The sequence below is a fragment of the Anas platyrhynchos genome, chromosome 29 (genome assembly GCF_047663525.1).
Source record: "Anas platyrhynchos isolate ZD024472 breed Pekin duck chromosome 29, IASCAAS_PekinDuck_T2T, whole genome shotgun sequence".
Lineage (NCBI taxonomy): Eukaryota > Metazoa > Chordata > Aves > Anseriformes > Anatidae > Anas > Anas platyrhynchos.
In genome coordinates this window covers 3,892,002-3,917,878 of record NC_092615.1, presented here as the reverse complement: position 1 = coordinate 3,917,878, position 25,877 = coordinate 3,892,002, and the positions used below count along the sequence as shown (strand labels likewise).

At 42.1% G+C, this 25,877-nt stretch overlaps 1 protein-coding gene across 2 annotated transcripts in view; it reads right to left on the bottom strand.

The window, feature by feature from the left end:
* RANBP3 (RAN binding protein 3) overlaps positions 1-25,594 on the bottom strand; it is a 43,156-nt gene extending 17,562 nt beyond the window's left edge. The window contains exons 1-4 of one of the 2 annotated variants that reach the window (XM_027471808.3): positions 25,449-25,594; positions 15,064-15,119; positions 2,751-2,787; positions 2,576-2,662 (exon numbers count right to left, since the gene is read on the bottom strand). In XM_027471808.3, coding sequence (XP_027327609.1) covers positions 2,576-2,662; positions 2,751-2,787; positions 15,064-15,119; positions 25,449-25,470 — 202 coding nt within the window. In that variant the 5' untranslated portion in view covers positions 25,471-25,594. Of the gene's footprint in view, positions 1-2,575; positions 2,663-2,750; positions 2,788-5,652; positions 5,750-15,063; positions 15,120-25,448 lie in introns of those variants that run through there. The other variant, XM_072029108.1, reaches the window with a different exon arrangement.
* Positions 25,595-25,877: the final 283 nt, after the last annotated feature.

The following is a 25,877-nucleotide window of genomic DNA, read 5'->3' as shown; positions in this document are numbered from 1 at the left end:
AAACAGAGAAAAAGTAAACTTCAGAAGGGAAGGGAAGGGAAGACAAACACAGTATTCCTGGTCTGACTTCTATTTGAACTAGGAATTAATAAAGATAATAGAATATGAAATACAATTACAAAACACATACAACATTTCAAAAGTTAAAATTTAAGTCCATGGGACCTGATGGGATTCATCCCAGGGTACTCAGAGAGCAGGCTGATATCATCACGGGACCCCTCTCAAATATTTTCAATGGCCTTGGGAATCCGGAGAGGTCCCAGTTGACTGGAAGCTGGCAAATATGGTCCTAATTTTTCAAGAAGGGCAAGAAAGAAGATCCTAGCAATTATAGGCCTATAAGTCTCGCTTCAATGCCTGGTAAAATTATGGAGATTATTTGGGGAGTTATTGAAAAACACCTGAAGGACACCACAGTCATTGGTAAAATCCAACATGGTTTCACAACATGTTTAACAAACTTAATTTACTTTCTTGACAAGATCACCCATCTAGTTGACCAAAGGAAGCCAGCCGATGTAATCTTTCTGGATTTCAGTACAGCTTTCGATACTGTCTCTCACAGTATCCTTCCGGACAAATTGACCAGAGTACAGCTAGGTGTATATAATACATAACTTCTAAACGAACTTCTACATTTTAACAAGCCTTGTCATTTCTCCAACCGGTTTGAGTCCTTACTTAGTGGGCAGTTCAAAGGATGCCCTTTGAAGAATTTCATGTCAGGTAAGAAATGCACTCAATCATACCAGCTGCAAATAACTGCTCAGTCAAGTCCATTCAAAGTCATCCACTTCCAATAGTACTTTCTGAGATAATTTGAGATCTTGAAGAAGTAATATAGATATAAACACTGCAGAAGTGGATCTCAAAGATCTGTTATCACTGCAGGAACCGTCCTATAAAGGAACACACAATCCTAGAAACAGAATCCAAGCTGGCAACCCAAAAGCTGCCTTCCAAAGCTCAACTGTCCCCTCACATGGGCCCTCTGCTGAAGGAAACGGGAGACCTAGTTACGCAGGATATGGAGAAAGCCGAGATACTCCACAACTTTTTTTGCCTCAATCTTCTCTGGCAAGTGTTCGAGGCAAACCACCTAAGTCACAGAATCCAAAGGCAGGGATTCTCTAAGCCAAGATAGCAGAAATTTCAGTAAAGTTGCAGGAACTGCACTTTAGACATAAGGTGAGAAGTATGCAAGCTCTTAGTGAGCCACTACATACCAGATGCGAAATTGCCCCATCTACAGATAATGTTTCCTGACAAAAGAATAACGCCGTCTCACCAACAGAACCAGAAGTCTCCAAACTTGCACCTACTGTGAGATTTGCTCCTAAGCAGAGCTACAAAACAGCAGTTCCAAATGCTGGGTGGATTGCATTTATAGAAAGAAGTCCCTGGCTATTTAAGGACATGCCTTCACAAGGCAGTGTACCGCAAATTTCCACGCATATGTTTATATTGACATATCCATTATTTTTGTGCAAAGTGTTCTTCTACTAAGAGTGATGAGAAAGCAGACAGCAGCAACACTTGCCCCCTGAAACTTACTCAATTAACAGGACTGCACCTTGAAACTGGTGCACAGCTTAGCCAGAAAATCTGGATCTTGTAATTCTCACCCTGACTAGCACTGGTGATATGAAATACTCTGTCCATAAAATAACAGCAACTGCATTTAAAATTCTAGTCACCTATTCCTTTAAAAGGCAAAATAATTAATTAGTTCTGTACCTTTTAATCACACTTCCTGAATGCGCTGCATATGCTAGAGGAGTATTTATTGTTTGACTGTTTTCCCAACCTACTTTCCCAACTAAGACAGAAATGAAAGATCAAAGTCTCCAAGCACTGAAGTCTCTTAATTAAAACAATCCTCAAACCAATCTAAAAACTTTGTGTTATTTGTGAAGAGAGAAGGCACAAATTTTAGAGACAGTTCCTGTACGTGAACACAGGTGTCAAACATGACCATTCCAATGTATATGAACTGCAAAAACTTATCCAGGCCCTCTCCAGTGGTGTTGCCGTACTAGCTACATATACATTCAGATGGTGGTCAGTATCGCTCACATATGCCAGGTGTGAATGTTGCTGAAATGCACTGAATTCTCTCAATTTCAGAAGGAATGGGAGAAAAGAAACAGACTAAAGGAACTCAAGCACAACCTGAGACTTGGAAGATTTGCTTGGCAGCAGAACAACTAAAGGAAAAACACAGCATTTACACAGATTTTGTAAGAAGTGACCTGATCACAACAGGGCAAAAAGATTTCGGATAAATTCTTCCATTGAACAGCATAAGATTAAAAGATAAAACTAGAAAGGGTGTGTGTGTATAAACAGATGCACATAAGCTTGTCTATCTCGATTCCTCCAAGGCTTGATTCAATTTACTATCACAGACCACAGAAGAAAATCTGAAATCAGAGTACATGAGTACATGGTTGCTGCAGTCTTTCAAACCAAAGCACAGCATGCAATAGTAAGACTGACAGCATGACTGTGGAAAAAAAAAATAAACAACTCACCTCTCTCACATATTAATAAGGTAAAAATTAATATTTACCTGACTGAGAAGGAGGGAACTGAGTTAATGATGAAGTTCTCTCACGCTTTACAGGCGGACAGTAGTTTCCATCCTCTCGATCAGATTCTGTAGAAAAAAAGCAATTAGAGAAAACACATAAAATCCTGGAAAGATGTTTACTAGTGCTTCTTAATCTTATGATCAAATTTCTTACCATCTCCATCTTCTGGACTTGATCCATCTGCTGATCTCTGAAATCAGATGACAGTGATAAAACAAAATCACATAATGAATATTTCAGTCTTTTGGGTACACAGAAATGCTTTAATCCTCAGTTCAGAGGCTTTTTCTTTACTGCCAGTGATACACGTTTAAGGAAAAACACCTTTTTGAATTACATATATGCATATCAAATTTCCTCCAGACACTATACGTAACATTATTTCAAAACATTTCATTTACAAGATAACTGAAAACTCAAGTCCAGGCACTAACATCCTTAACAGAGACCATGCAATGATTGTTAGTTTTCTCTACATTGAAAATGGTAATTCTCAAATGTGGTTTGATTAAAAAAAAAAAAATCATTCAAGTTCTAAACTCATCGTGAAGACATCTGTTGTTTGGGAGTTCATTCCAAAGCACTTTTTCTAATTAATGTCACTGACATCAGTTCCTTCAACAAAACACCAGTGTTGGAGGGACGTCTTTCAAAGCACTATTGACCGGCACGATGAGGTTTTCATAGGAATTAGCAATGGATAGTTTCATAGCATCTTCCACAGTACCAGAGAAAAAAACAGAGGCATCACTGGCTACAACATTAAGAAGTCTTTGAACAAAGTTTTCACGTCTTCTCTGAGGATTTCTAAGTCACACCTCTCCTACTCGCCCTGTCAGTTCCCCAGCTATCATCATTTCCCTTGTTTCTGCAAAATGTAACCCCACAAGGGATTCATTCCACTACAGAAGGCACCTGGAGGAGCCTAAGCCTGTCCTTACAAGACCTCTTGACATACTGCACTTTGCCCTACACCAGCACTGCTCACTCCTTCGTCCTGCTCCTGCTGCAATAAAAAACCTCGGCGGCTCACAGCTGCTGTCCTCCAGCACAGGGAGCAAACGGGCAGACACAGGGATCAGGCAGCACAAACCAGGACTGCTTAGAGCTGCACAGAACTACCAGCTAAACGACAGAGACTGGATACATGAACAGCAGAAATCACAAAATGTTCTATCTGGTACTGTACGTGTTTAGAATCTAGATATGGATGTACTATCGGTGTTCTATCCAATGTTAATAAGTACTTTATCCAATGCTAATAAAAAGCACGTTTACTTCAAGGCAAGCAATTCTGTCTATGCAATAAAGTCTAAGGGTTAATGGAAGAATGTCAATATTTCACTAGCACCCCAGTCAAGTGCCACCTTTGAAACCTTCACCATACAGAAAAGTTATTTACAGTTTTGAAATGCAATTTCCCCACCCCAACACAGCTGTCAGCCCAACTTCAATAAAACTGTTTGATAATCCATGCTATTCCCACATAATTCACCAAGTAATCCACATTCTTGTGGATCTCTGAAATACGATCTTATTAGGCATCTCTTTTGCCAATATGCACCAGTGTATAAAGGTAAGGCTAAGTGGGAACCCATGCTATCTCCGATTTCAGCAATCACTATCTAAAGTAAGAAAAAACTGTTTTGTAGGCAGAGCACTGTCGTCACATACACCAGCAATTGGTTTCAGTTGTTAGCAAAAATCCTAAAAGCAAAACAAAACTATTTGGTAACAGAAAGTTACGCTAAATTGCAGATCTATATGTGCAAAAAAAAATTTAAAATCAACAAGTCCAGAACTTAAAAGACTTCTAAAACCGTTACATAGTACTCTGGCTTTGAGAACAGAGCAATGATGTATGCAACACTGACCAAAAAACAGTCAAACCTGTACAGAACAAGCTTCAAATTATCACATCACTGTCTTTTTATTAACTGATGCACGGCTGTCACTGTATTTAGTATGCAAGGAGCATCAATAGCCAAAACCAAGTCTGTAACCTACGGAGGGCAAAGCAGAGCTGGTATCTACTCCTTCTGAATTATTTCTCTGCTTTCGAGCCCAAGAGTTTCAGGAGATTAAAAGTTGGGCAAGAGCCACATGACAAGTGTTACAGTGGTTACTGACACAGCCTGCCCTAGCCAAAGCAGCTGCTGCACAGAATAGAAAAGGTATTCCTTTGTCTCAAATATATTTTTCCTACCTATACATCTAAATATGTAGATCATTTGGTATGCTACCTCCTATCCTTACCCATTCACACACTGTTAAAACCGTCTTATTACCACTTGGAGAAGTAAGGGCAGAGTTTGCTAATAACTCCTACCAGAAAAACAAGCAAACAGAGTTAAAGCTTTCATAGGCTCAGGAATTCAAAGGCCATGGGAAAAAAAAAAAGTCTTAATCTCTTAGGCTGGCCTCCATGCACGGACAGGCTGAAGACCCTCATTTGTGCCTGCCTCACTCCTGAAAGTCCTGCATTTAAGACATCCAGGTTTGATTTTCTACTTTTAAATGAATGAGGATATGCACGAGTTATTCCACTGCAGTTACCAACACTGTTGAGAACTGCTTTTAATTTTGTTATATTTAGCTTCCAGCAAAAGACACACCCCATACCTTTTCCTTGCTTTTATTAAAACAAACAAACAAACAAAAAAAAATGAATAAATATTTACTCCCTGTTAGTTTGGCATTCACTAGTCAAGTCTCCCCAACCTTGGATAAATCTCCAGTTTTCTCAGTATGATGCCTTCACCAGTGACCAATTCACTTACAGTGAAGGACATTCATTGTCCTTCTTTGCTAGAAAAAGATTTTACAGAAGAAAAAAGCTGGTCTAAAGAAACCTGATTTTCCATAGATCCTACAGAGATGATGATGTGGAATAACCTACAGTGAGAAGACGAATGCCAGTGGCGGAGAGATGTTTCCTATCCAGCTTTCATGTATCCACAAACTGTACAGAAACTGTATAAAATAAACTACAGGTAATCAAACTAACCCAGACAGTCTGGGTGCCAGAAGGTGCATAACCTACAGATGTTCATACCTTGTCATGGCAATCCATTCTGCCCTGGGTTGAAAAGGTCCATTCTTGGAAATAAGAGCAGCGCAAGGAAAAGTGTGCACATAAAGGGCAGGGAGCCCTAACAGACCAAAATCAAATAGCCCCTGCCTGTGAGCAGTAGAATGTGTGGTCACAATGAGGAATGAGACTCCCCTGCACCCAGAAACCACACTTCACCAAACAGAAAGGTTAGGACCAATTTTAAAATCTCTCTGAAAGACTGCATGGTGGCCGTCACTTAGTCACCTAATCTTTCCAGAAGTATTTGCCTGCACCAGCAGTAGAAAAATCTTAAGCTGGCACTGCTGATAGCTTTCCATACCTCAAGACACTGAAATTGTGCTTTTTCAAGTACCTAAATTCACACTTCTGCTTAAGCATCTTTCTTGCTGCCTTTGACCTGTTAAGTACGTTACTGGTCGGCATGACAAGCTCCAGGTCACATCCAGTGGGAACGGAGCATCAGCTACTTGCTTTGTCAGGCTGCACCATTACTGCTCAGAAGGAACAAAGAATCCTCCTCTAACCTGCTTTGAGGCAAATCCTTCTCATATAGCCACCTTCTCACTCACTTTCCTTTCATCCCCTTGGCAGCAGAAGCACTTGGTAGGTTCACGTTTACCCGTGCCAGTTCCTGTTGATTAGGAGCAAGCAGGGCTTCAGAGATGGGGCTCAGGGTAGCACTGACTGAGGCAACGGGAGCAGGAAGCTCAGAGCTGCATCCATCAGCTGGGGCTTCGCGACCCAGACAATGGTGGGAGGCTCAACCTCTCCCTGGGGTCCTCACCTAAATCCAACAAACCTTTGTCTTTTTTATTCCCAGTCCCCTGCAGGGCAAAGTCCCTTCAATGCAAGGTTGCAACATGATGGAGGAATGGTCCTAGTGAGAGATCTGTTTTAGCATTTAAAGCTCTATCCCCTTCCTATCGTGAGCAGAATCAGCAAGCTTTCAAAGCTATGGGGAGCTCAACAGAAGAGCACAGGTAGCACAGCCTCATCAGCCTGGCTTCCTGCTTCAAAGCAGGCTCCCCAGACCCACCCGGACAGCCCCCAGAGATGCCACCAGCACGACCCAACAGATCACAGACCTGCTCCAATTGCTGCACTGGTGGTGGAGATGACCCTGCCATTATTCACAGAGCCTTTGAAGAACTGGGGTAAACCCTAACACCCACAGTGGGGAAAATGCTGAAAAATATAACCAGAATGTTACTAAGGAAATGGAGAAGGCCATCCTTGTCAACGGACCTCGTAAATCTCAGGATGAGCTTACTATCAGCAAAGACCTGAAGGCAACAGGGAATGACTGCAAAGCTGTGGACAGACACTGGGGCTGATGATGACTTGGAAGATTCAGTGTCTGTAAGAAGCAAAATAATGCATAGGAAAGGGTACAGAAGTGTTTCCGTATGAAAAATAGATAAATAGCTTAGGATTCTTCAGCCATAATGCACAGATTTTTTCGGGGGGAGAAGGAAGAATACAAATTAGGAGCTGTACACAGGATGACAATGTAGTGACTCAGTACAAGAGCTAGAAGTAGTCAATTAAACTAGGCTGTAAGAAGTTCCAAACTCCAACCCCAAAAACCCAAACAAGATGAAAAGCTTAGCATACCGAACCCCTTGTTGAGGATCATGCAGATGTCTGTAGCTCATATGCTTCGGTTCAGCAACCAATTGGAAAAATTCAAAGAAAAAAAAAAAACAGAGTCCTACTACCAGTTCACATTCTCCTCCAGCCATAGATCATAAAATTGTCAACAATGCAGGAAGAGGCAAGAACATTGAAGGCACACTTCTGCTATATTGTTAACAGGGAAAATGACAAATTATTTTCCAAACAATTCAGATCAATACAGTTCAGAACATTTCAAAGTTAAACATGCAACAGATTTAAGTAATTTAAGTAATTCTTGTAATATTTGGCAAGGGTCAGTAATTGAAAAAGTGAAGCAAGGCATCCTACTGGTATAAATCCGATTTCTCTCCTAAGCAAAACCATAATATGTGCTCTAGGACTCAAAAAAAAGAGAGAGGAATTAAGCAAAACTAGCCATTAATGCCAATCACCACTTACACGGAAAAATCAGATGTCAATGTGAGAGTCTCTTGGTCAGGTCAATTCATAAAACGTATTTTTCTTAATTAATATATTAAATGGAACAAAAGCTGTTGCAAGTGTTAGATTTTTGCAATTGGATTGTCCAACCAAAACTGTGAGACAGACATTTTTACAGCTATTCTGAAAAAAGCACATCCAAAGGGAACTGCAAACTCCCCCAGAATTCATTTTAGACTTCAGTCACACTTGCTATTTAAAGTACTTCCTAATCTCTTCAGAAATTCTGATCTGAGTTCTTGTTCTAAGTTCCTTGGCACTCATAAGGAACAGTTCCTTCCCTTCCTTCTTGCCGTAATGTTTTATAACAGTGACAACCTGTCTCCTTGAGCCTTCTCTTCTCTAGAGAGTCCTTGCAAGCACAGCTCTGAGGAGACCTTGGCAGAAACCTGTTCCTGTTTCTTAAATACTAAGACGATCTTTGGATCATCAGCTAGACTAACGATGCTAGGAAGCCACTCACACCAACTCACCTTGCTCAACCAGATGAAACAAAATCTATTTTATTAAAATAAACAAAAATAACATATCTAGGCCAAATATGTAGAAGTCTACTTGGAGGTTTGGCCTCCTCTGTATTACACGAAATAAATGAGACAAAGAAACAGACAGACTAACGTGATGCTGGAATATCAAATATAGGCAAGGAAGTAATACCACTTTTAAATAAAGACTGGCACAAACCCTCTTAGCCTGTTTTTACTCACAGTTATGTTCATGTGCTATTTATGGTTCCTTTACTCTTTCCCCAGCCTAGCATCCATACCCAGTGGCCCCACGTACGGCTTCCAGTTTCACCATCTTTACCTGCTTAGAACCCAGGAGTTGTACAACTTGCTGGTACTCTCAAAGCCTTTGGCATTATCAACCTCTGAATATTCCTCTAAGCTCTGCCACATACAACTGTCCTAAAACATTTACAATTTTTCTCTTAAGTGCAGCAGCGTAGCAACATATTCACAATGAGCCCTTAATTTTAAATATCCTGTTGACTTCCAGCACAGTTCAACTCACTCTCCCCAGCGAAACCTCTAACTAGCTATGCTGACACTGACAAGACTGTCTGTAAAACGATATTGTTGCCTCTCCACAATAAAAGTTACTTTTTCAATATTTCTTTCTCTTCCACCATCCAAACCCTACCCATCATACCCCAGCACACGAACATTTTCTAATCACCCAGTTCCTCAAACCACCAAAACCCAGACATTTCCAAGTCACGTTAAATCAAATCAGGACTTCAACCAATCCCTTACTGTGTTGTGCACTAACACAACTTTCTCTTTTTTAAGCTCAGACACATGACCTTGCTCTCCAGACTACATGCGAATGCCACCAGCCTAAGTCACCTTTTCGACACCACATCTTCTAACACTCCACAGCTAAGACCTTGGTAACAGATTTAACAACTTAGGGATGAAAATCATTGTTCACTGCACAACTAACCCCCTACCTTTATAACCCAGGTGTCATTTACCCCTTAAACTCTGCATCATCTTGCAGTACCATTCAGGTATGGGACATGATCCAAGCAAACATCCCACAACTTGCCTTCCTTCAGAGCCATCCTTAACAGCTCACCACTAGCACACAGAACCCCCAGAGCACACTGACCAACACCAGGCACATAACAAGCTAGAAGCAGTGTTCATTTCTATCTTCCACCACCTTACCCAGCTCAGACTGGTGAGGGGAAGAGAATAAGCTACAGGCTGTGTGTAATACTGGCCTATTTTAAAGTGCAAAATTATTCTGAAAATCTGCACAGAGCATCTACCTTTTGTAGTATTTGCAACCAATGTCTTTAAGATGTTCATAGCACATACTTGCAGAACAAGGGACAGTACTTTAAAAGCATTTTTGGACAAAATGTTTCTTGGAAACTGTTTCTTAGCTTGGAAATGAGGAGACATTTCTTCTCAGAAAGAGCAGTCAGGCATTGGGACGGGTTGCCCAAGGAGGTGGTGGAGTCACCATCCCTGGGGGTGTTCAAGGAAAGGTTGGACCTGGCGCTTGGGGACGTGGTTTAGTGGGTGACGTTGGTGGTAGGGGGATGGTTGGACCAGATGATCTTGGAGGGCTTTTCCAATGTTAATGATTCCTTGATTCTGTAAGTTATTGGTACAGATAACAGAGTAACAGTAATATTCTATGATCAGCATAATAAAGTTAGAACTTTATGGTGCTTTCTGGTCTTAGTAAGTCCAGAGTCTTTTAAGTCTTCATAAGCTGAGGCAATTTTCCAACTAGTGCCAGCACCAGCAGCTCTGACTAGCAGTGTAAAAAGAAACAAGCAATGTATATGGTCACCATCGTTCAGATATGAAGCTGAGGGAACGCTAAAAAACTTTATAAGGGGACAAAGAGGTAAGAGTAACTACAATACAGACTCATTCAACAAATGTGGAAACTGAGGAAACAGCAATGTGTGAAAGGAGCAAGTCCAAAACAGAAACTCTGAAAGGAACTGAAAACACGGATCTGAAAATGCAGCTCAGCAGTTACAGCACTTCAACAAGAGGGGGCAGGGGGGAACAGCATGGCTGAACTAGACAATTGAGAAAAACAATGAGGTTAGAATTCAGAACATGACACAAGAAGAGCAGTAAGACACAAGGCCACATACCAGTAAGTAGATACACCACCACTACGCTCAATTATATTTTCAAACAAACGTATGTGGAGGTGTTCAAGACCAGGTTAGATGAGGCCCTGGGAAACGTGATCTAGTGGGTGGTGTCCGGGCCTATGGCAGGGGTTGGGACTAGATGGTCTTTAATGTCCCTTCCAACCCAAGCCATTCTGTGATTGTATGATACCTGGTCTGTTATTTGTTCCAGCTCCTTGGAGCATCCAGAATAATTGTAAAAAGCCATTACTGCCCTGCTTCAAAAGAGCAAGTAACTGTCTTATGAAGCAAGAAGACTTAGAAATAATTATGGAGTAGTCATGGGCATCCAGCTTTACATCCACCATTAACTATTATAATAAAAATCAGAACAGATACGCAAATCCTCTATTTTTAACTTTGAAACAACCAGAATCTCCTTATTGAAAGTTAGAGACATTACTCTGAACCACCACTTTGTATCCCCTCTAAATAAACATGACAAGCTGCACATCTGATGCTTCACTAAACTGTATACACATTTATTTGGAAAAACAATTCCAAAATTACTTTACAGACTAGCATGCATTTTGTTCTGCAGCACGCTGAATCTTTTGCAACTGCTAACAAAGAAATAGATGTCTGACACCTTCAAAAAACAAACTTAGGCAGAGAGAAAAAAATATTCCTTAACTTAATCGTAGACAACGTTAGCTCCGGAAAACCACTGAATAATATCAACCCTGCTTGTAGACACTGCCAAAAAAAAATTCTGCTCAGGATGTCCTGTTTGATGGAAGAGAGCATTAGACAAACATCTCAACGTTCATCATGGACAGCAAAAATTTAACTTGAATATACAATGCAGTGCCTCCTCCTCGCCCTCGGCTCACCGTCAGATCACTGTATTGGTACTGAAAAGCCTCCGTGAAGACTTTGTTTCCAGCTCTGGATGAAAGCCAACTTGACCACACAGATATTTTGCTAAATGAAAATTATGATTTAGATAGCTGACAAACAACACTCTTGTAAAATATGTCGTTTCACTATCTTATTCTTTTCTAAATGTTATCCTGGGAAAAACTCCTCTTAACAGATTTTCTTGTTAGCTTTACTAACCATCAGCTCTTGTGGAAGGCAATTCACTTACCCAAACACCTCACACAGAAAGTAGTCTGCTGGTAACTGTAACACTTACAGGGCTATCAATCCTTTCAAAAATACAGTGAAAGGTCTCAACCAGCATGTAGCCCGAACACCACTTCTTGATTAAAGTTAGACACTCAACTGGCCTGAATGTTGGGTTCTGATAAATTCAGCACGTATTAAGCGGCTGTTGCTTTTGGCTGACAGCACCACAGCCTGACTGTATTGCTAACCTACCAGCTCCACAAAGGACAGCTACTGGAACAAGCACCAAGCAGGCTTTGGCCCTCCACTTACAAAGAAGCACACAGCACAGCACCAATGCTTCTGTTGCTCTACTCCAGTCTCAGCTGCACACAGTGTAAGCTACTAAAATGACCATTAACTCCCCATAAGAAAATTGTACATCTCTGCACATTTACACAGCTTAACATAAATGTTTGTATTTGTTACTAGATGTGTTTACAATTTGGAAATCAGCCACCACCTGACAGATGCCACAGGTGGGGTCTGAATGACCTCCTTCAAGGAATGAGCTTAGTTCCCCAGCAGACCAGGGCTCCTCCACAGCCATGCAGACCATGGCTCACCCCTTCTCGAGAGGTCCGATTATATCAACACGACACAGTACTTAGGTCAGTTCTTAACTCATTTCTCTCCAGCATGAGGTCAGGTTGCTTGGCTCCACCACAAGTCTCCACGCAGTTGCTCCGCTCAGCCCCCAGGCAGGCTTTCTGGCCAAGCCTTAGCAGAGGCAGTCCTGCAGGAAGCACCTACCCAGCACCAAGACCGCCTGCAGCACCCGTGTAGGCAGCGAGGGAGAAGAAATGATAGACCTCCCTCCCTGCAATCCACCAGCCCAAAGAGACATTGAGCTGTTAGTTCTTTCAGATTCTTTAAAAATATTTTCTTGAAACACACTGAGTGCAACAGATCCATCCCACAGCCCGACACAAGCTCCTACAGCATGGCCCCGAAGGGATGCGCTGCGTGCAGGTCTGCACCCTGTGCAGATGGCACAGAAAGCAACACAATTGTGCAAGACCTGGTAGCTTACAGCTGGGGAAGGAGGCTAGCGAAGAAAGGACACAGCCCCACATCGCTCTGCTCGGGCTGCACGCTCTGATCACCATTTCCAAGCCGGCTGTGGAAGCACTGCCAGCTTAAAAAGGGAGAAAAATCACCAGGGAGAAAAATCACCAGCACAGAAGGGACTTCAGGAACTGTCCAAACAACAGTGGGTGACTGAGAGCTGTCTCCTCAATAGTGCTAACTCTACTAGTCCTGGCGTTCCAAACTGCATGTAAATTGTCACTGTGAAGACTCATTGGAAAGAATACCTCAAAACTAGTACTTACAGTAAGATACATTTAACTGGATGAGCTAATATTAGAAAAAACAGCAGATTTAATCCTTGCTAATCTGACAAAAGATTTCAAGCAAGCACCTGCTGATGAATATGCCCCAAAAAAAGTGAGAAAACTCACATCTTGTTCCAAAGAAAAGCTACGAACCACAAAACAATTTGATATTTCTATTGAAACATTTGAGATTTTCTGATTGTGCAGATAAACATAACAATCCAGTGATTCCAAAAAGGTCTCTCTCAAAGTAGCATTTGCAGTTTTGAGAAAGTTTATTGTGAAAGACTGGCTACAATGGGGGAATAACCACATCTAGCTACCACTGGAGCAGTTAGGCAACTACACCAACTACCCTTCAGGACAAGAGAACATGACTGGAGATCTATTAGTCCCTACCAGTTTCAGCTTAAACAAAGGTAACCTTGATTTTTTTTTTCCAATGTTAACAGCTCTTACCCATATTGAGGCACAATAAAGCAATTTATGTATTTTTTTCTCCATTTTTTTCCACAATATAAGAAACCAGAAGGCTTAACATTTGAACAAAAAGATGCAAGGAAAACTATACCCTAGGGCTCATCTATAACATTTTGTGTGTCAAAGAGAAAAGGCAAGCAAACTACACTGTACTCAGCTTGCATGGGCATTGTTTTCTATTGCACCTATTACAAATTAATAGCAATTTCCACTAAATGGCAGGTCCTGCTCCTTCCTTCAATGTTGTCATTATTCTCCCAAGCTCTGCTCCTCCTGCAGCCACAAGATGAGCTGTGCCAGCCTCTTCACAACATCATAAAATGCCTGGGGTTGGGAGGGAGACCTGGAGCTCAGCTGGTCCAACCCCTGCTCCAGCAGGGCCACCCAGAGCAGGGTGCCCAGGACCACGTCCAGGCGGCTTCTGAACATATCACAGAATCACAGAATTTCTAGGTTGGAAGAGACCTCAAGATCATCGAGTCCAACCTCTAACCTAACACTAACAGTCCCCACTAAACCATATCCCTAAGCTCTACATCTAAACGTCTTTTGAAGACTTCCAGGGATGGTGACTCCACCACCTCCCTGGGCAGCCCGTCTCCAAGAAAACCCCACGGCCTCTCTGGGTAACCTTTGCCAGTGCTCGCTCTGTCACCACACAGTACAGAAATGATTCCTGGTGTTCAGATGGAACATCTCCATCCTCCTGTGTTCCAGTTTGTGCCCAATGCCCTTTGGCTTGGCACTGGGCACCACTGGCAAGAGCCTGGTTCCATTCTCCTTGAACCCTCCACTGTAGTGTACAGATATTGTATGCTATACACACACACTAGATATAATTCTACACTATCTATATTGATATAAGATTCCCCGAGCCTCCTTTTCTCCTGGCTGAGCAGTCCCAGTTCTTTCAGCCTCTCCTCACAGCAGAGGGGCTCCTGTCCCTTCACCAGCTTCAGGGCCTTTGCTGGACTCTCTCCAGTACATCCAGGTCTCTCTTGTACTGGGATCCCAGAGCTGGAGCACCCTCTAGGTGTGGCCCCACCATAGCTGAACAGAGGGGGATGTGGCTCCTCACAAGCTCACCCACAGAACACTTTACAGCAGCTCGTGGCACGGCTCCAACTTACCTCAACACTGTGCAACTGCTACCTCCAGGCTAAAGGCAGGGGACAGGAACACAAGACAGGGGGTAGAGGGAAAGGTGAAGCAACAGGATGGCCATTTTCAAAAGTAATTAGACACTTCATAGAGTACTAACCAAAGATATGAGATACAAAAATAGTCTGAGGTAAAAAGTAATAACCTAGACCACCAGCCTTCTTTCTTCACTTTGTTTTTACTCCATTATGAGAAAAATAAATTTTGCAATTTTTTCACGCAACTTCAACTGTCAGCACTCTTTTGCCACCTGTTCCTTTCAAGGTACAGCTTGGAAAACACATTTCTCCCAGATTTAGTCTGTCTTCTGTCTGAAGAGCTGCCTGCTTCATGCCACAATACCTCTTCCCACTTCTATCTGCCTAGTACTTCTTCACCCTACGCCCAGTAATAGTGATACTGCTCTATTGTCCATCTTCACCATCAGAAAAATACACACAAGTGGCTGCTCACCACAGAGTATGAGTTAGGGCTACAGAACAAAGAAGTTAATATACATTACCAACATCTCCTTACCTTCTGTGCTTTATCCTTCTGAAATACAAAGACAGGTGGAGCAATGGCAGGTTTTTCTGCAAAAAGAAAAATTGTTGTTGTTTTTGTTTTTCCAACCACGTTAATTAGTAACTAATATGTTACGCTTTATGATGCTTTGATAGACAATGAATCTCTAGACCAGTTAAATCTCGGTTACATGAATCGTTTGACTGGTTCCTGGTAACGTGTAGTTATTCTTAAGCACTTGATCTTCAATAGGAAGAAGTGTTTTGAGAACAGCAATACAACTGACAGAACTGATACCTGAAAGCTCGATCAGTTTCCTTGTCTCTGCAGATCTCTCTGTGTTAAAGCAGTACTTTCATCCTTGGGTACATCAGCAGGAAAAGGCCCTTTACTACGACAGTTCACTTTTGTACACACCAACATTCTGCTTTCCTAGAGGAAAGCGACTGTTTACAGATACTTGATTTAAACCAAACATCCCATGTGTATTATCACAGAGGCACCAGCCTCACGTATGTAACTAGAAAGCAAGTCTGCTATGTACTTGAAGTTCAGATTCAAACATTAGCAGGAAATTTTTCTAAACATACCACCATTTGGTCAAGTCCAGACTGAATTTCTGGAATGAGTGCACGTCTTCCTCTGTCCTTATTGACCTCAAAAAAAAGGGGTGGATGGTGCGAAATCACAAGAAGCGAGCTTTCCTCAGAGTTCAACGAAATTATACCGTAGGCACGTGTTGTATTTGAAGACAAACTGTATGAACAGTATGCAGTCAGCAACCCTCCTCTGTGCTTGCAGGGCTAAAGGTGAGTGTAACATTTAAAATTGTCTTCAGATTGAGACTGCAGTGAAATGAGAATTCAGGGAGGGCTGTACTTTGGCTAATTTCTTTGCAGAAGTTCCATCTTTGCAATTATTTAGTTCTATGAACAAGACCAGGCTCTTAATAAAAACTGACACTGTAAATCTTTTTGGACTTGAAAAGATACCACAAAAGAGAAACAAAAACCAACAAGAATTACCTCGCTCTGAAAAAAGGACAGGATCACAAAATTCTCCATACGTCAGTTGGGTCAGTGCAGGAATACACAGAATAGAAGAAAAAAGGGATGAGATTGTTCAGGGAACTGCTAGCTATTAGATTGGTTGAGGTTAAGAAATGAACCTTTACCTGGCAAGCACACACACAAAAAAAATTTCTAAGAACTCCGTGCACTTATTTGGGAGGGTGGACTTTCCACCCTCCTGTGAGTCTCACCCAGAGGGACAACCCAGCAAAGACTGACTTTGCAAGATCAGCGTTCGATGTGTTTGACAAAAGGTAAAGCAGCCACGAAATGAAGACCATTATTACAGCATTTGTCCTGCTCTTTTTCCTTTGTTTTCTAAGGTGTCTGGCAGTTCTACCCAGTTCTTACAGCAGTGACTAGCACGCCTTCTAACCAACTAGCTTTATCTAAGACTACCCACCCAGTCAATAATATCCTGTATTAGTGCTCTTCCCTTTTGGAGAGCTGTCTGAAATCAGGACTCAATTGTGTAGTGCAAGACATACCCAAGACTCCTGTACCGAGTTCCAGAGATACCACAGAGGATCAAACAGAAAACAGCTACTTGTCTATTTAGTACTTAATACGGGATCAAAGCCCTGAGGCAGAAGAAAGCAAACAGTAAAAACAAAATGAAACAAACAAAAACAGACCCAGCCATGCAAAGGCCAGAGGAAACACTGGCTGGCTGGCAAAAGGCTACAGCAGGGAGCCAAAGATGAGGCAAAGGAACAGGACAAAATAAGAGACAGGGTCTGGTGACAGAAAACAGAGTCCTCAAAGAAAGGTACAGGGATGCCAAGAGCAGAAAACTCACAAATAAAAATGACTGGCTGGAGGAACCAAAGAAAAAAGAAAAGAAAATCAAGTATTGCAGATTGTGCCCAGCTACAGCAAATAAGGCTGGGAAAAGGAGCTAGTGAAAAACTGCGGTGAGATCCGTTAGTGAAGGTAGAAGGAGAGATCAGACGTGTGCAAGACACAGGAGTTTCTAGGTACTGAAGGAACGCCATCCTCCAAGCTCGAGGTTTAGAAAGCTCCCTGTTCCTCACTGCTTGTGAGACACCGGGCATGCTGGCAGCCAGCAGGACCAAGGGCACTACAGCAGGCAGTCGCTGCTACCAACTATCCCATTGCTTAACCAGGCACACTCCTTACTGTGGATCCTAAACTTACAGCGCTGCCGAGGATGTGTGCATGTGCTGCTGCACCGTTACACAATGGATGTGCTGTTTAGCAGAGAATACTTTCAGAAAATTACTTCCACTAAATCAGCATTAATTTTTTAGAGGTTGACTGCCACTGCACACTTCAGTGACAACCGCATGATCTTCAGTCAGCTTCTGGTGCATATATATGAAGCCTTTAAAGAAATGATCATTGTTTTCTTGCAGACTTACTTCTTTGAGAAGCACAAGAGATCTTTATATAGGAAAAAAAGTAAGGGGAGCTGTATAAAGGTCATCCTTTCTCTTGTTCATCATGTCCTTAAGTCTGCAATGCAACCACAAGGCTGGAGAAGTGTTTGCCTAATTCTAGCCCACAGCAAGCAAGGATTGCTAGGTCATCTAATCTGACCTTCATACCAAGCCATGGCGTATTTTTCTGAGCCTTAAAGTTTTGAGGAAACATTTTCAGCAAAGGCATTCATTCTTGAAGACATTAAAAGAAAAGCTTTGTTACCATTGATCATTTGTTACCTCACTTGTAAAAAAAAAAAAAAAAGAGGAAAAAAACGCTGCAGTGTCTCATTTCCCATTCAAATGTCTGCCTTCAACTTTCTGCTCTGATTCCTAAGTATGTTTTTGGAATGCATTTCTCTGCTGTATTAACGAGCTCTAGTATTTACTGCTTTCCCTGTACCCAGGTCCCCTTCCATATTGCTTTTCATTAAAGAGGACAGAACCAATCTCTCTCAATTGATGACTTACATCTTATCAACATACGTCATTGTGAAAAGCCTGCCTCTTTCTGATAACCTCCATGTAGACTGTGGAAAGCTCCAAATGTGGCTCTCTGAAGCTTTCCCTTTTCTAGGATGGAAAATCCCAGTTCCTTCAGCCACAAAGCATCATGCAACCCAGGCCCCTTCCCATCTCCGGCACCCAAACGAAACTTTGAAATGTCAGAAGAAGCCCAGACCCTAAGTCATGGTAACAACTCCGAATTCCTCACCAGCACCACCGTAGCAAGTTCATGACAAGGTGATTTCATCTTTTAAAGCTAAGAACCACAGCATTGCAAACCTTTTCTTTTTTAAATTTACCATTTAAAAGTGCAACACCGCCTGACTACATGGAAACTTGTAACACAGGCAAAAGAAATGCGTACAAGTTGAGAACAACTGCCTTGACTTCAACTCATAACATTATCACCTGAGACAAAAAGTAGATAATAGCTATGAACAATGAATAAGTGTTAAATGGATAAGGACAATTAGGTTGTCAATTCATGAAACGGATTCAGTGGGGTAAACTGTTATCTATTAAAAGCTGAGGGGAAGACAAACACATGAACTGCAATGCACTATAAAAATTGTGTTTGTTGTACCTGCAATTCTTAATATCTAAGGCGATTTCTGATTTATAGCTCCCAGATATACTCCAAAGGATATTTCCTGGGAGGTAACACTCATTAATAGATCCTGAGAGCTGTCTTAGAGAGCCCCTCACCAGGATCTAGGTGTCCATCCTTACCAGCTGCCCAGTAAGAGTTCACTTCCACTCCCAGCTCTCCAGAGGCTTCTGGGGTTCATTACAGTCTGGGCAGTACACCTGTGAAAATCTAGGAATTTTGGATATTTCTGCTGAAGCGAGGATTTGCTGGCCTGTCTGAAATCGCTGCCCATTCCTGAAGCACAGGCTAGTTCCACTCAAGAAAACATTGGTACATTTTCTTCTGATGTTACTGAGACTGAAGGCAGTACAAAGGGGAAGGGTTCCTTGAGGGGTATCTTTCAACATCAGCTTTTTTCTGTGTATGTTTTACTTAATATTTTGACACTGTGGTTGCAGACACCAGGAATACATGGTAGTCAATCAACAGATACACACAATCAACAGAAAGAAAAAAACAGTTATCTGAAAACATGATGTACTTCCCTTGAAGTCTAAAACATTAAGCACGCATTGGGTGGTGAAAGAGCATTTCCCAGGAAATACCCACTCCACCTCTGATCTCCTAAAACCCGTTCCTTAGGGGAAAGACGTAACTCTTATTAAAAAAACCAGCAGTACCATTCCAAAAGCCCAGTGAACAGAGACACTGATTTTCAAGGACACGTTACAACTCACTTCCATTTCTCCAGTTTCCACCTCAAGGCACTCCACGTTGTAAAGAAGAGTTAAACTAAATCTTCTGGGCAGCAGCGCACAGCCTTACCAATTCCTCTCTTACTTATGCTTTCTTCTAGACTCAGAATTACCAACTGCCTTTCTCCAGGATGGCTGAACTGATTAACATAACCAAGTTAATCACTGACCCGCTTGGTTTTCAAATTATGTAGTTATCAAGGTAACTACCTTTAGTTCAGATCTGAAGACAAGCATATATGTCCCGAAACTGGTCTGCTTTTTCCAACGCAGACCAACTGTCCTAATGAGATATTTTCTTTCCCACAAACAATTCCTCCCTTACATCCTTACACCACTGCAAAACATACCAGCAATCACCAAGAACACTATTAGTACATCATATTCTCATCTTTTAAGAAAAATATAAGGGGCTTCAATAGCTCACAGGATCGATAGTATTTCTTCTAAAGACTTCCATTTGCAGCAGCTGCCACAGCACCTAGCCACGCACACCTGCTTAGCTCTTCCCAAGCAGAACTTCTCCTTTCCAGCTCAGCTTGGTAGGAGCACACCAAAACGAGGTAAAACCAAGACAGAAATAAACAGTAAATCTGGGTGACAAATATTCATCAAAAAAAAGAATGACATAAAAAGAAAGGAGAATGGAAAAGAGTACCTAGGGAGGGGAAAAGCACCAACGTTTTGACACCCTGATAGGATTTGAAGGAAAACTCAGCTTGTTCCTTCACACTAACTGCAGTACTAAAATATTGCTGAGGATACAAGGTAAAAGGCCTATTTAAATGTCACAGAAGGTTTTCTTTACGATTCTGTAAGATTTCAGTAAAATAAGTACCAATAAAAATACTCAAAAAATAAAAACAATGGGCAATAAAAAAAAGACTATTAGTTATAAACAGAACAAAGTGTTGGATATATGGATTGTAAGCATTTTCTCAGCGTATTTTGCTTCTTTATCACACAAGCTGTTCTTCCTGTTTGCTTTGGTACCAGTCAAAACACAGCTATGAAATAGCGGCTGAATCCTACATGTATACAAGCCTGCATGGTATCAATCCTGGAAAAGAACTGCATGTGTTTGCTTTATACTACATTCTGGAAGAAAAAAAAAAAAAAAAGAAGTGGTAGTGACAAAAACTGTGCCAGTCAAAGAATATTAGATGGCAATAGCTTATTAAGAAGAAGGAAAAAAAAACGTTATGGAAGGAAGCAGGCAGGCAAACAGAAAACGTTTGATTTGTGAACAACTGCACATGCAGACAGCTTCCATTCCTTTAAGGAATAAACTTGTATGTGGAATCAGATAAAAACACAGCTCTGCAATTTTACAAAGACAAATGTCTTTCCAACATTCCCTGATATAATACGGTTTCATAAAACAAATATATATTTAAAAAACAGTACTCTCTAAAATCATTTGTTCCTTGCTTAAAAAAGGTTATGCTGAATGCAATCAAACATAGAATCACTGAGGCTACTAAATTTGTTTCAAGTTTAGGGACGTTCTGTCTTAAAGAAAAAAGAAATTGCATGTTAAGAAAAAAAAATGCTTTTCTGTAGGTGCTGATTTACAGCCTGCACGCAGGAAGTTCCAACCACTGTGAACTCAGAAGTAACCTTCTGATTGTGATGGGTGCCAACTCAAAGTAGAAAGACAAGTTCCTTTGACTAAAGGTTGAATGAAAGGAAGATAAAAAAAAAAATTAAGCTCAAGGTTAAATTTAATTATGCTTATTTGAGCAGCTCAGATAGCAAAAAATGTTCTTTCACCTTAATACTACTTAAGTTACAAAAAGCAGAGTAATCACATCAGAAGGATAATATATAAATTAAAAAAGACAAACAGGCGTTTATAGCTTTATAAAAGGGGCTGATACCAAAACAAGACTCCTGTCTCTCCCAATAGCTATGACTAGACTGAAAGCAATGAGCAAGCGACCAAGCCAGCAGCTGATCACTGAAAATGACCCCACAAGAAAAGTCCAATCATACCTAATGTCGTTAGATCACTTACATCCAGACTTCACAGATGATGTCATAGCAAATATAACTGACAACAGGAGGGAGAAAAAAAAGAAAAAAGATGCTCCTGCCTCACTTTCAAAACTCTAATAAATTGCTTTTTATGAATTAAAACATCTGATGACTTGGTTCATCTTCAAACCATTTATTTTGTCTTCTGTAACATGAACAAGACTACTTCTAGGTAGTACTTCCACAGCTGGCATGGGAATGTGGAATGCTTTTTACATATTTAAGACGAGAAGAAATTTTAGATCATATTTGAAGCACAAACCTTTTGTGTTTGCAGAGTATGTGTTGTTTTGCTTCCTGCACCCTTGTCGCATTAATAAATTACCTTCTGCATTAGGTCATTTTACTATTTCAGCACAGGCACTTCACACAAAGCAAATGCTACAAGTCAGAAATGGAAAAAAAAAAAGTAGCTTAATTTCAGCTGGTAGGAAGAAGAAAACCATGAGGCAGCCAATTACTCTGCAGTGTAGATATCTATAAAGAACTCTGAAAAGTGCTAACAACAAATTTTTAATGTATGTAGACAGTTCTGCCTTGTAATCTAAATGCTAGTTTGTGGCATTTGGATGTGAGTTATTAGCACATCTCAAAAAAAAAAAAATCCCAACAATAAACAAATCATTCAGTCTAACTTTGTATCCGTTAGTGAAGAAAATTACCAAGGAGGGGAAGATATTGCTCAAAGTGTCTGTAAGGTTTAGAGACAGTAGCAAATGCCAGGTTTTGCCCTCAAAGTAGCAGAAGACCTCCCTCTCTCCAAATGTAGAGCTGGAGGGAAGAACTGACACAGAAGCACCTACTGAATGGGAAATGTAAAGGAAGTCATCAAGTGTTAGCCATGAGAAAAACCTGTACCTCTTCAACAACTGAAAGGAAATAAAATAATTCACACTCACCATGAAGAGATCCTATCACCTAAAGAGCAGCTTCAGAAACAAGTTATATACCAATTAGTAGTTGTCTATTAACAGTGAGTTAACGAGAAGAGCATTCAGGTTTATGTGAATATATGCCTGACAGTTTTCTAGTTCTCCGTCATACAACACTGACAGACTCGTGGATGTGAAGTGCCAATTTTAAGATGCGATCTGGCTAGAATACTGATGTAGAAAGAAGATCATACCAAAGACTTCAGAGGAAATTTCTAATACCATTCGATAACTATTTTATACACTAGTGACAATAACAATTGTGAATACTATTTCAAAATCCTGTTTTTCAGTGATGGTATAAATCAAATCAACTGTCAAGGTGCCAATCCCCAAAGCCTGTATCTCAATCTCACTAAGTCTTTGTGATAAAGTCAATCAAACTTTAAACAGCTGGAGAGCTCTTCCTTCTTCCTCCTCATTAGCTCCATAATCATCAGCTTCACCAACGGCTTCACCAGGTGCAGCTTCACCAACACACCAGAGAAAAAGAAGGAAAGACAAGTGAATGGAAAAAAAAAAATTGAACAATTAGATTGAGGACAATTAAGTAGTTCTGAGAATACTGGAGCTATCAAGAAATGCATCACAGAAAGACTGTCCACGAGAACAGTTTGAAGACTTTGAGGACATTGAATGGTTACTTGGAGACTACCGACATCTCAGTGGTGGTTTAAGACAGACAATAGAGTAAGAGAAGAGCAGTCAGCACCTAGAAATAAAAGTAACAAATACACTTAATCCTGGAAAAGAATGAATGAATTGAAACAAAGGAGTGCCATGATAAAAGTGACAGGTTAAAAACGCTACACGTGAGTGAGCTGCACGGATATGAGCAGAATGAAATGGCATTTCTCAAGGCCAGAAGAAGGTTTGTTGCAGTAACCAGACCGATAAGATCCCAAGTGAGTTTCACTTGCATGAACCAACAAGAAGAGCTATTGCTTAAGCATGCTAAGCAAAAACATTCCGCAAAAATGACTGAAACCACCTTCTACGTACTTGTGCCTATTATGTGTCAAGGAATAATTAGCTTCGCACTTCATAATGAAGTATGATTGAGACAGCACTGCTGTACAAACCAATCAAGATTAAGGAATGCTAAGAGCTTTGTTTTAACCATGCTTGGTTTGTGAACATGAACATTTAGCTATCAAACACTTAAAAGAAGATCAATAAAAAGTGTAAGATCAAATAATTAACAGTACTGAAATAGTCGTTACTTACATTTAGTGAAAATACACAGTATGGGGAAAGAAAACATTCACCTACGGTCCTGGCAAAATTAAACACTGATATGTGTTAGAATGAGGAGAAAATAGTCAAAGTCACCTGAGAGTATCGCTGCAGTATCAGAGACAGCAAACAATGCAAGTAGAAAGATCACAGAATCCACTGACTTCCAGCAGCCACCAGTTCCAGAAAGTACATGTATTTGCTCCGCTATACCAAGAACGGATACCTCAAAAGTGGAACTGGAGGAAAGAAAACTAACACCATACAATGACATCAGAATGAGCTGAACAGCCTATAGTTCAGAGGTGATCTTGCTTAACTTTAAGGCAGTTTAAATCCCGTTCTTATTGAGAGAAGACAGACAAAAGGGATGAATGAAGACGGCAACTCTGGAAGGAGATGCAAGCACAAACTAAAGAGATTAGCAAGTGAGAGAAATCACTGGAGTCAGGAAAGGGTCTGAAGGGGAAAAAGAGAAAGATGAAAAAGTACAGATGATACCACATAAAGATTTTTTTTCCACCACAGAAAGTGTACAAGATTCTGCAGAAATACAGAGATAAGAATAGAAGCACAAGATAAGTCAGCATCAAATGATGTAATGAACACTGGTAATTTAGAATTCACCTTTCAGCTATTTCCTACTAGAAGGTAAAGTGAGGGACTCGCATGAATTAAGATAGCCATTCCCAAACTTTGGGTGCTAAAAAATGCAACAAGCCATCAAAATTTATTACAAGGTTTTACATACCATCAGCAAATTTCTCACCAATAATCAGTACATATTTGACTATTTACTACAGCCCTCAAAACTATTTATCGTGCCTCTCTGTGCACTGACAGCACATCTTCAGTTTGGGAGCCAGCAGCTCCAGACATGCTGCATCAGAGGATTTGTCAAATAACTTCAGTGTAATTATGTGGTTAGCTGCTGGTAGGATTCCTCTTCAAAAGCTACACCTACAACAGATATCTGCTTCCTGCTGTTTAATATCAGAAGCGTAATTATAACTGAAACAAGCTTTCAGGTATCAGAAAAATTCTTGACAGAAGGGGCTATGCATGTTTTCATTTGCCTCCTACAGAGATTCACCCCCTCTGTTAGCCCAAGAAAAATAACGAGAAATGGACCGTTAAGAACAAACTTGGTTTTACTGAGAGTTGAAGGGGAGTTACTCTCGAACACACGCTGCTGGTGCCCGCTGTCAGTTAACCAAGCCTGCACACCTCGGAGCAGAACCCTCAAAACCTACACCAGCGCAGCCCAGCTTACCCTAGACTTCTGCCGAGAAAAGGATGAATTCTTTATTTCAGAGATACTCCAGCTAAAAATAAACAAAACTATTCCACTTCGCCTAGCGCCCCCCAGCCGCCTCGATCACCCCCTTTTGCCAGGGGAAGGATTAACGAGCGCGGCAGCCGAGGGAGCGCTGCAAACACCCGCAGGCTGCGGACGGCGGCCCCGAGGAGCGGCGCGGGGGCCCCGGGGCACGGCCGCTGCGCGCAGGAAGTGCGGGAGCCGGGAGCTGGGACCCGGCGGGAGGCAGCCACCGGCACCGCCTCACGGGGCGCAGCGGGCGGCCCGGCCGGGCGCTCCCTTTGTCCGGCCGCTCGCCCCGCCGGGGGGGGGCCGGGGCACGGAGAGGCCGCGGGGAGGGGGGCACTTCCGAGGGCAGGCCCACCGCCAGGGCGCACCCACACCCCCCGCCGGGAGCAGGGCGCGGAGGAGGGAGCCGAGAGCGCGGCGGCCCCGCGGTGGAACCAAACCGGCGGGGGAGCGGTGACGGGCCCGCGGCCGGCATCGCTGCGCAGCGCCAGCGCCCGCCTACCTTCGTTCGCTAGGTCCGCCATTTTACTTCCTCAGTCACGCCCAAGATGCATCGCGCAGCCGGGCGGCCTCCACTGCCCGCAGGCCCCGCCTGGCGGCGCCTGCGCCACCTCACGGCCGGCTCGCGGCGGCAGCGCGCGTGCGCAGCTGGGCGGGCGGGGAGAACGGGGAGGGAGGGAGGGGGGGTGATGGCGGAGGGGTGGTTACCGGGTGCTGGGCGCTGCCGCGCATGCGCAGTGGGGGGGCGGGGTCGGTGCCTGAAGTGCGGCGGACGCCTCAGAGCCGGCAGTGTGGGGTTGGTGGTGGAGGGGGAGGTCGTGGTGTGTGGGGCTGCCTCTTAGCGTCCTGCACTTGTCGTCCTCAGACACCCCCAGTCCTTCAGGGCTGGCTGGCCGTGAATATTTCTTTTCCCCCCTCCAGTCAGCCTCCG